Source organism: Anguilla rostrata, chromosome 2, assembly GCF_018555375.3.
Source record: "Anguilla rostrata isolate EN2019 chromosome 2, ASM1855537v3, whole genome shotgun sequence".
Lineage (NCBI taxonomy): Eukaryota > Metazoa > Chordata > Actinopteri > Anguilliformes > Anguillidae > Anguilla > Anguilla rostrata.
This window is the reverse complement of record NC_057934.1, coordinates 5,031,468-5,045,271: the sequence shown is the minus strand read 5'-3', so window position 1 is coordinate 5,045,271 and position 13,804 is coordinate 5,031,468. Positions and strand designations below refer to the sequence as shown.

Genomic DNA, 13,804 nt, shown 5'->3' with positions numbered 1-13,804 from the left:
GTCTAATAATTTGCCAAATTAATTTAAATGAAGCAGTCTAGCACTGAGAACTTTGTCACATTGCCACAACTTTCCTTTCGTTGCCCGTACCTCTGCCACGTCTCACTGATGACGTAATCCTTTTTTTGACAGCGAGCACGGTAGCGCACTGGAGATGGCGAGCTAGTTGAAAAAAATAAAAGCGTTCCTTTGCGCATGCCCTCAGTGCCCAAGGCTCTTGGGTAATTGTAGTTCTGTTAGACATTGTAGAATGAGAAACAATATCCGATGCTTGTTGTGAGACTACAAGTTCCGATGAGCACACATCGCAGAAAGCTTACGCTAGTGTAAAAACTTGGGCTGAAGGAGTAGCTATTTCCTGGTTAGACTTGACAGCCATTTTGGATTCAGGACGACTAGCCGTTAGGTTTTTTGGGGGAGCAGTTAGCCACTTTTTAAAATTTGACATAGATTGAAGATAGCCATTTCAAGTTCTTCATAGGAAAGGGGAGCGCCGCTTTACAAGAAGAGTGGGCTTACTGTGACATGTCAACGATGAATCCGGAATAGTAAGTAAAAAATAGAGACATGGTGATGGTTAGCTTGTGTGAAAGTGACTTAGCTTGCAAGCTAACGTGCGGATTGTTTGCTGGCTGGCAGGCTAGTTAGCTGTATAGTCAGCTAGGATAGTACATTTTTCTGTGAAGCATAGAATGCTTGCTAGTCGGATAGCTGTGAGGGAGACACATATCGAATAGAATATTCAATTTTCTCGATACGTCCGAGTTAAGTTAAGACTAGCTATCTCGCAAGATGGGATAACCGACCAGTTAGCTCATAAGCCAACCAACATCTTGAGCTATGTAATTACCCATGGTCATCTGTTAGCTAACTAGCTAGCTAATAAATTAGCTGTTCTAACTCAGTAGGCACGTGAATGATATACCCTGCGAGTTGGCTAACGCTAGACTTTGTTTTTGTGTGTGATTGGGCTTGCTATCTAACGTCGCTGATGTTAGTATAAAGTTATAACAGCGCTTGGCTCACTAGTTATCTAGCCGCCCGGCCAGCTAATCAGTTAATATTGTGTAAATAGAAAAAGCATAACGTTAGCATTGTGGACATACTTATGGAGTCGAAACAAGAGAGGGAAGTGTACTGTCCGGCTAGCAACACAATTTGGCCAGGCCCTATGGCGGTGGCAGTAGCATTTGGACGCATATTTTCGTTCAGACAGCTAACTATACAACTAGTTGCCTAGCTAGCTAGCCGTTCTAGTGAGGGAAGTGGTATTTGGATATATAACGTTTTCGCCAATCGCATGAAACGCTTATACTAATCAACATTAAGATGGTCAACTTTGGAAAGCTAAGCAACCCAACGATACGTCGCTGGCTATTTAAACTGACAGCTTGACGTTAGCTAACGTTAGCTGGCTTTGGTTATTCTTTCTTGCTCGCTAGTGCATAGACTATAGTTCGCCAATTTAGCTACATACTACGAATTATTCATGAATAACTACATCATACTAACTAGCTGTTCGACTAGCAAAATTAAGTTAACGTCAACTGACGTTATTTTTGTTATCCAACTGTGTTTTTTCATATTTGTATGGTCCTTTTAAGCTGGCTTGTTAGCCGTGTCTCCCGTAATGTTAATTGGCGACACCCCTCTGTTTTTAGCTAATGTTACCCACAGCGTCCATTGTCGCGTTTAGAACTATAATCGCGTTTAAATGCTCCGCTTCGTATTTCTTTTTAATGTGTCGTCGGCCTGGGTAGTTCGTCAGTTTAGCGTGGTAAACGTCAAATAAATGATTATCTTCCTGTAACCCGTTGCTCAACAAGCTTGTAACTAGCCTGCTGTGTACGAGCGATACATTATTAAATATTTACTCCCAAGTGAAACCTAAGATTGTAACATATGGGGGAAGATATGACCATGCTCTTCATTTATTTGTCTGCTAGCCTGTCGTTACACTAGCGACAGTTCAGGTCGTACCGGAGAATGCTACCATACCGGCTGAAATTGGGTTATGAATGTATTGCACATTCTGCATAACTACGTTTAATCTGAATATGGCCTAGCCTTCAGGGATATGATGGATTCAAACAGGTTGGCCAATGGCAAGAATCCGTGAGATAAACATCAACAACGATTGTGAATCTATGCTCATCAACAAGTTTAAAGCCAAGGAAGACACCCATCCTCTCTGGTGGGTCACAGTCATGTGTAGGTCACATGGCTTCTTGCGACACTCACTTTGTTCAGTTATTAAGCAATTCGCCGTAGGAGAGTTTACCAGCGGCAGTTGCGCAGGCTTAAAACTGTCTGGTTATTCAATAGCGTGTGGATTCGAGATGCAGTATTATTAACATGGTGCCAGCATTTCGCCGAAAAGACAGCTCGATTTAGCTTGATGTCTTTCACATTAAAGAGAAACACAACGCTGCTCACCAGTGGCAACTTCCTGGATGTGATTTTTCATTGAATCAGCATATTGACACGATTTTAAATTGAGTACGAGTAGACCGACAGATCCACAAAAGCAAGCAAAGTGGGTGATGACGTAGGGCTATATTTTAGGTGAGGTCTCGGATGTACTGGTTTGCATCAATTTCCCTACAGATCACAGTTTTGTCCCTGGGGCTAGGTAGCCAACGTTGGTGAAAGCATGTTGCTGAGACCGTGTTTACAGATTACTACTGGCCTGGCTATTTTTTGAATGATGTGGCCATATATAGGGAGCTTTGTGGTTAATGGCAAAACATGCACATTCAGAAAACTTACCAAATTAATATATAATGTAGAAGACAAAGGGTAAGACTGTAAATGAAGGGAGCATTTTCTGGTAATGGAGAATTCAACTACACTCAGAAATACTGACAGAAACTGTACTGTTGCTTTTCATAATTGCAGTTCAGACATTTACATATGTATGATGTACGGTGACCTTTTAAGTTTGTTTAAATGTAGCTATATAGATATAAGCCATTTTAAATCGAAGATGTTTAGTAGTCTCTGTAGAAGCCTGTGGCTTGCACAGGAAAATAGTTCTGCATGTGAAAATGTAAAAAAAAAAAAAAAAGAATAATGCTGACTTCTTCCAGGGCCAGGAAGTTTCAAACATCCTTAGTGTAGTTTGAGCTGCACAGCTGTTGCAGTTCAAGCTGCAACATCTACTGAACAAACAACTAGACTTTGAAGGTCTTACAGAAATGGTGAACGGGGTACGATTTTGTGTGTACCGTCTTAGCAATAAGTAATCTTCTCCAGAAATGCTGCTAAAATAACCTTAAGATCTTTGATTAAGAATATCGGTGTATCACAACTTTTAGTAAATATCAGCAGAAATAATAAGTGGTAAAGTCAAAGCTATCTGAGCCAGGTGTTTGCTGTCCAAGAGTTGTTAAATAAGATTGCTAATCTGATATATTCTTAACTAAAGCTCAGTGATGAATAAGATTTTCAAGGTGCATGTATAATTTGTCCCTGCTAAGACTGTTAGTAATGTGCATTTAAAGTTCTGCAGTGTATAGTTGTGTTTTTAACATCTCAAAAAAGTGTCCCAGGTCCATCTTATTTTTGGCTAAGACAGTATAGGTGAATTAATTGACAGCATTCTCTGACATTCCCCTTTGGGGTGGAATTGGCGAATGAGCAGTTTGATAATAATTGCCTTCCATTTGTATTTGCTTCTTGAAGTTGCTTCATGTTGTGATATTACAATGTGGGCTACATTTTAAATTAAGGGTAGTCTATAAGTTGTTGCATGAATTGGAAACCTTCCAGCACCCTTCTTGCCACGGCAAATTCCACGTAAGATAATTTCCGCGTAGTGATGTTTCGGTGTGGGTTTAATTTCACGCCCTGCAGAACTGAGCCACCAGGTCACTTTAATAATAAAAAACGGGGGGGGTCTCACTGAATCGTAAACGGGAATTATCTGTCATCGGAACATTGCATTGCTGATGTCACAGTCAAATTCCGCCCCTCACAGTAAAAAAAAACGGTGTCAGGAGTGGAATGGCGTTGAATTTTGACCCTTCACAGTATTTACCATTGGCAAGTTTGTGGCCACCAAAAGATGTGTGTTAATGTGTTTATTTGGCTATTTTGTATAGCTGGCGTATGTGCATGCCGAAGTGAGACCTCAAACAGGTTATTCCAGAAGGGCCTGGAGGTCCTAACCCGGCCCCCTTACTTATCCTCAAATCTGCCTGACGGTGCACCTTTACCTGGACCTGCCCCAGTACCGGATCGGGTCTTACTCCGTCCTAATAAAAGGAAAAACATCGACTGCTCAGAACAATAGGCCTGTGTGTCCCCCCCTCTGGCCTCTAAAGGACGCCTGTTCAGCTCTGAATTCCTTTCAGCTTTCTCTTTCTTTAGGTATTTTCCTCCTGGCCGCTGTCTGAAATCCCCGTCTCAGTGCCCGCCCTCTGCAGTCCTCTCGTATTTGCGTTTGTTCCTCTTTATTTTGTACGTGTGTTTTCTGAGCGGTGTTTTTTTTTTCACTTTTTGAGTGAGAACCGTGCCGTTTCTCTAAAGTACCGGTGCTGTGTCCTTTTTCATGAATCGCATTGAATGTTGCTTGGTTACCAGGAAGCAGCCCGGCGACGGCCTAGATTGGCCAACTCTGCGGAAACGTTGCACTCGTCAGCAGCCAAACATTTTGGAGGGCTTTAATGTTAACGTGAGCTTTTTATTGCATTTCTTTCAGTCGAATGTGTCAGTTTATATATAAAAGCACTTCCTGTGTCAACAGATTACCCTGTGGCATGTTTGCTTAGCCGTAAGTTCACTTCAGCTGTTGATTGCTGTGCTAACTCTACACAAATTTCAGAAAGCTCAGGTCATTGTGAATGGAAGCACTCTTTTTTTGAGTTTTGCCATGTCTGTTAGTAAAGGCAAAACCTGAGATTTCAAAGCATGATTTTTCTGCTGCTCACAGATATTTGACCGTGCGTCCTTCTCCTGTTCGACTGAGTGTGACGCGTTAATGCCACAGTTCTATAGCGGAAAATGAACTGAGCTGCTTGCTCATTTTGAGTTAATAATAATAATAATGATGGAAAAGGCTGTTTGGCAGGAATGACCATGTATGGCAATTTGCAGAACAATTGCGGAGCTGAATTTGGCCGCCTCAGTTTCTGCCACATTCTCGTGTTATAGCGAGTCGCTCTTTTCTAGCTGCGTGTGAGTGACATCTCGACGGTGACGCGTCAGGCATTTTTGTGTGCGAAACGGCAGCGACGGACGCCATTATCTACCAATGGCGTCACGCAGCCATGGTTACTGTACGAATTACCCCGGCCCGGATAAGGGAACGGGGGAAGTGAAGATTAGCGTGTGTGGTACTGCGAGAGGGCAGTGGGTCCACGCTGAGCGGAGGGCCATCAAAGGGCAGCTTTCACCTCTGTGTTTCTATAGAAACGCTGATGGGGTTTCAGAGGGTTGGGGCTTCAGCCAGAACCAGGGCAAGGCTGCACGTGCTCAGCAGCGTTCAGCAATGCCCTTACGCGTTCAGCGTGGGTCAGTGTGCAGCGAGCACTGTAAGGAGTCGAGCTGCGTGGTCACAGTCCAGTAGGAAGCAGATAAACACGGGGATGACGGACAGGGCAATGAGTACGTCTTCAGTTTCTGAGCTTCGGGAGAATGTGACACAACCAGGGTGGGGAATGAACACCAGCCACAAACCAAATGCTGGGTAAATTTCATTTGTGGGTGGTGAGTTTGTACACTCTACCAGAGACTTTGGCGAGTAGCCACCCTTCACTTGGGGGGCCAGTTTTATCCTAAATATCTGGTTGTCTGGTAAAACTGTGGCAAATTTTGGGATGCACCAGCCACTGTGGCCAGTGAAAGAAAAAGCTTAGTTTCCTGCCCTGGATAAAACAGATTAAAATCGCATCGGCACTGGTTTATTAGGCCTATAATAAGCTATGGACCATTGGTTATTGTGCAGGTGCTTTGGATTGCAGTGTTTGTCCTTTAGAAGCCCCTTTTGGCCCGCACCGTGCTCTCTCGTAGCGTACAGACAAACGGAGGCCGTTGGCGTAAAGCGGACACACACAGAAAATGTCCTCGTGTGAATTTCGGCAGGAGCGCGTGTCCCCGGTGACAGCTGTGTGTTGTGTCGCAACGAGCGGAGCAGAAAACAAACGTGTTTCGCTGCTATTTTTATTCGGGGCCTCGCAGTTTAACGCACACTTTAACCGTCGCCTGTCCTCGGAGCCGCTCGCTTATTTTCGATTAGCCCCGGTCTCGTTTCGGTTTGCCGCTGTAACGTAGCCTAGCTTAACGATTTAAGAAAACGGTCGTCTCCGGACTCTCGAATACATTAAAGCCGAGTTCTCTCGCTTATTTACAGCGTGTTGTCTGCTTTGAGCGCGTGGCAGACGGCGTGTTGTTGTTGTTTTTATTTTTTTATCTTGCAGTGCTTAAATTAGCGCTGCCATCCTCAGCAGTGATGAAACGTGTTGTGCCTCCTCATCTTCGCTCAGGGTGCTGCTCTCAGCGTTTTGGGCTGTTTTTTTTTTTTGTTGCGTTCGCATCTGTCTTTTCTCCGACTCGTCTGCAATTTTGACAGCTTTCACTCCGCTCTCTCCTCGCTTCTCTTTGCCGATCTGGCCTGCCGCCATCACCACACCCCTGTCCGCAGTTCCTGGGCCTCCTTCTAGGCCTTAGGTCCTAGGGGAGGAGGCGTATTCTACGCAAAGGCCACCTGGACTACACGTACTGCTTTGCATGCTTTTAGCGCTACATTCTGGACGATGCTGATTTGCTTGGCTGGAATGCTAAATTCAGCTCATTCAAGCCAGATAACGTCCTCGCTCGTGCGAAGGCTTTAACGCCAGTCCTTTCTCTGAGCCGCGGATCAGAGTTGTGTGTCTCTTCTGCAAGTCTTCCTCAGACGGAGTTTCAGTTTGAGTGACCTCTGTGTCCTGACGTAGACTTGAGTGTGCATTGATTTTTGCCACCTAATTATGTGCTGGAATTTTCTTGAAAGTGGAAGTTGGTCCTTTAATACAGAAGGTCAGGGCGCTGGTTGTAAATACCTCAGAGAAAGGGATTCAGCTTAGTGATTAACGGCTCTTTAAGATAAACAGCAGCCTTAAATTATCCTGAGCTCCCCATTGTGTGCCCGAGGAATTCTGGGAAATGTGTGGGTGCAGAATTCAAAGTATTGCCTGGGCCTTTCTTCCATGTTTTTGAAAAGAAATTTAAATAGATTTCTTTTTTGCAGTGACCTGAATCAGGCTACTTTTTGAAAATGATAGAGGTGTTTTGATAAATTATAATTTATTCTCCAGATTGAGAGGTAAGGAAACGTTCACTCTGCGTGCGTGCGTGCGTGTTCCGCTGAATGCTATCCTTAGCCTCCATTGAAGTGAGCTCGTGCCTGAGAGCGTACGCTAGCTGCAGCGAAGAGAGAGCGGTTGAGGGCGCGTGCACAAACACACTGTAGCTTGTAGCCAGGCTACAGGAAACGGAGTCGGGCACAGGTCTGTGGTGTAGCAGGCAGGTCTGCGGTCAGGGGTTATGGGGGTCAAGGTGGGTGGGGGGGGTTGTTTTGAAGGTGTGGGAGTTTCTGTGAAACCACAGGGGCCGTACGGCCTATGTATGTATATCAGATATGAGGTGTTTACAGAGCATACAGTTCTATTTTACATTTAATGCAGAACACACATTAACACACACACACACACACACGCGCTGTCAGCAGTCACACACCCCGGAGTGTGTGTCGGATGGCTGTTGGACAGGATGAACAGAAGTGTTTGTTCACCGTCGGCTCACTGACGTGGCAGATCTCTCGTAGGACAGGAAGTGCCGGGGACAGGCACTTCCTCCCGATTAAGAGCATCAGCGTGTTTGCCAAGCAGTGATAATCGCTCAAATCTGCCATTTGCTTTTCTGATACTTGTGCTTGTTTATCTAAGGTGCAGGTATGGGAGTCCCCTGCCAGCCAGACTTCTCAATTTGCATTGTCACATGAATAATAATGTCCAGTCATCCCACTTTTTCCCTGTCTAATCTATTTTTTCCTCTGTATTTGTGATGGGCTACACAACTGTGGTTAAAGCTATGTATATATGCTCAGTAGATATAGTAGCATTGCTAATGTGCAGTAGAGATGGCAGTATTGGTAATGCACAGTAGATATAGTAGAGACATTGTGAGCGCTACGCTGAAAGATTTTGATTTGATTCAAATTTTTTCCATTCACTTTCTGCCTCTTGGCGATGACGAGTCTCTGAACCCTGCCAGCGGGCCGCTTAGAAATCCCACATTTCCCGCACGCTTAGTCATCAGATTTGATTGGATTAAAATAGTTATTCTTAAATATGTATGTATGCTGTGCACCAGCAGCTATGTGGAAAGTTTCCAAACTGAAATGCAGTTTTACTTTAAAGGACCCGGCCGAATCTGCTTTGAGCCTGATGGGAGCTACTGCATGGGTCGTGGGTTGCCAGGTCTGCAGAATGGCGGGAGCTACTTAGGGGCTAGCAGGTTGCCAGGTCTGTGGGGTAGCGGTAGCTGCTGCTGCTTCCGGAATGTTCCAGGCCGTCTCACTGTGCGCATCTGATGGGTATCTTCTGGAATGTTCTGGGCGTTCTCACAGGGCCTGCGTGGGGAAAACCGTGTTTTCTTCTCGTTTTTGCGGCCTGTCGTTTTCCGCCCCAGTAAATTGGGAGCTGTAGCTCCTACGGTTCAGAAAAGGAAGTGTGCGATGTCAGGAGAGGAAGCGCGGAATGGAGACAGAACTGCATCCTGTGTCAAAATTTTAACCCTCATCGTTTTTTTCCCCCCCTTTCCTTTTCCCCAGTGATTATTTATTCAAGCTGCTTCTGATTGGTGACTCCGGCGTTGGGAAGTCCTGTCTCCTCCTCCGATTCGCTGTAAGTGCCCGTGTGACCCGCCCCTGGTCGTTAGGGGGAGATTATATCAGGCTGAGCGGCTCTCTGGCCTGAAATCAGGGAGGAGAACACAGAGTGTGTGTGTGTGTGTCAGTGACTTTCAGATATTGCTGTGTATTTATTTGTGTGTGTGTGTTCATGTAAAATACAGTGTATGTGTGAGATATGATAATTAGAAAAGATACATGTATAGATGTGTTACGTAGCCTGCATAGGCATTTTGATCACTGGAGAGAGAGAATGCATGGAATATATCATATTCATATTATTTCTGCTTTGGTTTGTCCCCACAAATCAGTAATTTTTTCCCCTTTGTGTTCCAGGACGACACGTACACAGAAAGCTACATTAGTACTATTGGAGTGGACTTCAAAATCAGGACTATAGAATTAGACGGCAAGACGATTAAGCTCCAGATCGTAAGTATGCCGTCGCCGTCGCGCCATTGGCTGCTCTAAGGGTGTCATGGCCGCTCTGAAAGCGTTTTGCGGGTCCGCGCGGGGCCTTAATTATGCACGAGGCCCATTGTGAGCGCGCCAGACGCAAACGCTGTTGTTTCACTGGGCGCTCCATTGTGATGAGTCTCCATCAGCTTTGTATCCCAGGTCAGCGGGCGTCTCCGTGGATAATTTAAACGCCCGTCTCTTCCGCAGCTGATTAGTTTTACTCATTGTGTTGGGTCTGTGTTTCTTTTTTACATTTCACTGTAACTGTTAAAATGAAGTGCTTTTCAGAAAGAACGTCATTATTTGTACAACAGTAGAGCTGCTATGTATGTTTTTGTGTGTCACACGTCACAAATGCTCTCTGCTTTTTGAAAATGTGCTCTATTGTTGAATCCCAGTTTTTCAGAGTGTGAGCAACACTGCTGTATAATAGAGTTGTTACAGTGATGACGTCTTTTTGTAGGCCGACCCGGACGTTTCTTCCGCCATGGGTTCCCTCAGTCGGTAGATTTCCAATGCTTATTTTCCCATAGGGATTTAAGCATTGGAAATCTGACGAACGAATCCATGGCTCAAAAACGTGAACTTACTTCCAGGTTGTAGGACTACAAACCGTAACACTCTCTATATGTCTGTAGCATTTCCTGCTTTGTGTGTGTAAATGTCCTGGTGAGCAGGCACTCACCACAGCGCCCCCTGTGTTCACAGTGGGATACGGCGGGGCAGGAGCGGTTTCGCACCATCACGTCCAGTTACTACAGGGGCGCGCACGGCATTATCGTAGTTTATGACGTCACGGACCAGGTGAGCTCGACGCACACGCACCGCCATCGCTCATCCCTTAGCGGTAATAGCGGCGCTGGGTTGCACGGATACGAGGGGGGGGGTCACATGATCTGGAAGCGCTGCGCGGTGTTAGGAGCGACTCTCGCTTCAGCCATCGCCGATGTTTACGGAGCGGCCATTTTGTGCCAGAACGCTCTTCGCACATTAGCCGAGGTGGAGAGGGGGGAAGATTACTGAGCTTATTAAACTGGGAGATGGTTAGGTGGAGAGATCCAGCACACCAGGGAACTCCCTGCTGCTTAATTTATGATGATAATTAAGCAGCAATACAGTAATTATATTGGTAATTGAGTAAGCTGTTAACATGGATGTTATGCTAAAAATCTCATTTCTCTACCCCCTCAGGAGTCTTTCAATAACGTCAAGCAGTGGCTGCAGGAGATAGACCGATATGCCAGTGAGAACGTTAACAAGCTATTGGTAGGAAACAAGTGTGACCTGACAACAAAGAAGGTGGTGGATTACACAACAGCAAAGGTAAGGCTCCATCCCGTTTAGAGATTAAAATTCAGTGCAATTAGTTCTGTGACTACTTGCTTTGGCAGAAGTTTCAAGAGCACAAGGCTTTGGCTTTTATGAAGTGCCACCCATACCTTCAGTTATAGTGTAAGGGAAAAGTTCAGGCACTTCCTGTTTTGAGAAAACCCAGCTGGTGAAATGAATACCTTCAGAAGTGTAGGTATAACCATTACTGCACCGATGACCTTTTACAGCAGCACCATTGCTGAAGTGTAGTCAGGTCAGTGCTGGCTTTTAATAAGTCTGATGTTTCGTCGGACCCAGATTGCTGATTGGATCAGTATTTGATGCTCTTCGGTTTTGCCTGCGACCTTGGCCAGTCTGATTAAACGAAACGATGCTTATTTCCACTCTCACAGCAGTGTGTTTTATTTAACCCCCCCCCCCCCCCCCCCCCCCCCTCAGGAATTTGCCGACTCTCTAGGCATCCCCTTCTTGGAAACGAGCGCCAAGAACGCCACCAACGTAGAGCAGGCCTTCATGACCATGGCGGCGGAGATCAAGAAGAGGATGGGCCCCGGGGCCACGAGCGGGGGCTCGGAGAAGTCCAACGTCAAGATCCAGAGCACTCCGGTGAAGCCCTCCTCCGGGGGGTGCTGCTGAGGCCTTTCCCCCCCCCACCCCCCGCCCCACCCTGCCCCCGCCCTCCCCCCACCTCCTCAGAGTCTCCCATTAACATGCTCCACATTTAGAGAGAGAGAGAGAGATGGAAACAGAGAGAGAGAGAGATAAATATTAAAGAGTTGCCTCAATCGTACTGTAAGTAGCCGCACTACCGGAAATTCTCCAGAAAAACACACGCACGCACGCACACGCACACACGCGCACGCACACACACACAAAACGACGGTCAGCAGTTTGAGAAGAGAGCCTCTGCCCTCCACCCCTCCCCTTTTCCCTTCCCCCCCCCCATCTCTCCCCTTCACCCCCATCTTGGCCTGCTTTAACCAACTTCTCCACACCTCCCTTACAGCCCCCCAACACACACACACACACACACACACACACACACACACACACACACACAGAGTCCACAGTCTCCACAAACTTCATTTGCACCCTCCGGCACCCCCTCTCTCTGCAGGTTAATAAGTACGGAAAAGAATAATGTGTGTGAATCTCTCAGCATTCCTGCTGCAGGTCTGGTCTGTGGTCGGTTTCATAACTTCTTCTGTTTCTCCTCAGTTTTTCTTATTTTCGTTTTGTTTCTCTGTTTTTTTTTTTTGTTTGTTTTGTTTTTCTGTTTTTTTGTTTTTTTTTTGGTCGATTTATTTGCTGTTTATATCTTTCATTTCTGTCTTCTGAAGATGAAGTTTCGTCAATGTCGGTCTTGTCAGCCAACAGCACAACACTGTTTCACTGTCCAGCGTCAAGAAAAAGTCAAGTGAAATATGTATGTTATATATATAAATATATATGTAAGATCTGATTTGCTAGTCCTTTAGGAGAGGTTAGTGGAATAAATTACATTATTTGATGAGTAGTCTAACTTCATAATCTGCATTTAATTTGTGGCTCAAGGCTATTGTAATTTTCTTGCACAATATCTTACATTAAAAAAAAAAATGGAAGAAATGTTTAATAAAAACATTGTACTTACTGGAATTCCTGCTAGACTGTATGATATAAAAAATGGTCTCCAATTCTTAGTGGTGTAATGTAGAATACATTTTTGTGTTTTAATTATTTATTCTACATTTATTTGGCAGGTATATTGTACTGATGATTACAATGCTGTTTGCAGTTTTGGCCATCTCCTGTGGAATCCCCTTCCTGATTACAGAACCCCTTATTTCAAACACTATGTTCTTTTTTCATAATAAAGGCAACTGAATTCAGTTTTAAATGAGCTGGATAATTCTAGTTAAAGGTTTTCTTACTAACCTGCATGTTAGCCTCACCATGCTGTGCTCTGACCCAGGCTGTGGAGGATGGTTTCACAAATTAACTTTTTGCTGTTCCCTGGTTAATCCAGCTGGTGGATCGGCCTGTTTGTTGTTTTCAAAGGAGACGTACATTTTCATAAAGGGCTATTTTAATGACAGTTTTCATTTCCATGTAATTATATGCCTCGTGTTTATTCTAGCTAATTAACATGGCGCATCAAACAAATCGGGCTTGCTTTTTATGAATCGGGGCTGTTTGACCGGGCTCTCCTGAAATATTTATTTTTGTGTGAACGCGTACGAATGAGTCGACTCCAGTCGGACGTGATTGTGCGTGAGGGACTTTCTGTCCGCCCCGCTGCTGCTGCGAAATCTGGAGTTAGTTTTGATTGTGGCTAACAGAAGCGCTGCACGGTAGCGTTTGAAAGTGAAATGGCAGCTCGTATGGGAGGGAGGCCCTTGGTTCGTGTGAGCAGAGTTGTATTGCAGTAATGAACCTGGGAGTGTGTATGAATTGCGGTGGGTGCTTGGAGATTAATTTAGCTGACTGTCACTGCGTCTGTGTTTCAGTTCAGAAGCTCTATAATCGCACCTCATTCCTTTCATGCCTGTGAGAATGAAAAGGTTCGGTGCTGACTGTTTCAGTTAAAATGCTTTTAATGAAAGTACACTGGACCTGACGTGTAGCCGTGCTGTGCTAGAATACTTGTGTTTTTTTAAAGGTGATAATAGACCATGAGAAGTACTTTTAAATGGTTTTTGAATTCAACAACAACTTTTTTTTTTTAGGGGGGGGGGGGGGGTTCTCACTCTATAGCTGGATTTAATGCAGGTTAGTGTGTGAATGGCAGCAAATTCAGTATTCAGTCAGTCCAGTGCTGTCTTAAACTTTTCCTACTTTCCGTACTGAATTGAAACCAGCTTTCAGTGTTGCGCTCCGATGAAAACTCTCTTCCTGGCTTTCATTACACAATCAGGAAGGGAAACGAAGGAGAAATGCCGTCAAATGCCATCAGTCGGACATTTAAGAATGGGGAAACGGTCCTGACCAGTGTGGTTACAGGAGAAAGCACTGAGACAGGCATTGTGTTATAATACACAGCCTACACACAGCTAACGCGCATTCTCCACTACCCTCTCTTGCGTAGTGCGTACTACAATACAATGCCTGGTATTTTTGTGAATGAGAACAAAATGGCCGCAG

At 45.0% G+C, this 13,804-nt stretch overlaps 1 protein-coding gene across 1 annotated transcript; it reads left to right on the top strand.

Annotated features, from left to right (window-relative positions):
- Nucleotides 1-356: 356 nt before the first annotated feature.
- On the top strand, nucleotides 357-12,560 carry LOC135244243 (ras-related protein ORAB-1). Its single transcript, XM_064316567.1, has 6 exons — nucleotides 357-548; nucleotides 8,813-8,885; nucleotides 9,227-9,322; nucleotides 10,058-10,153; nucleotides 10,541-10,672; nucleotides 11,120-12,560. The coding sequence occupies exons 1-6, from the start codon at nucleotides 526-528 to the stop codon at nucleotides 11,315-11,317; spliced, it is 618 nt and encodes a 205-aa protein (XP_064172637.1). The 5' UTR covers nucleotides 357-525; the 3' UTR covers nucleotides 11,318-12,560.
- Nucleotides 12,561-13,804: the final 1,244 nt, after the last annotated feature.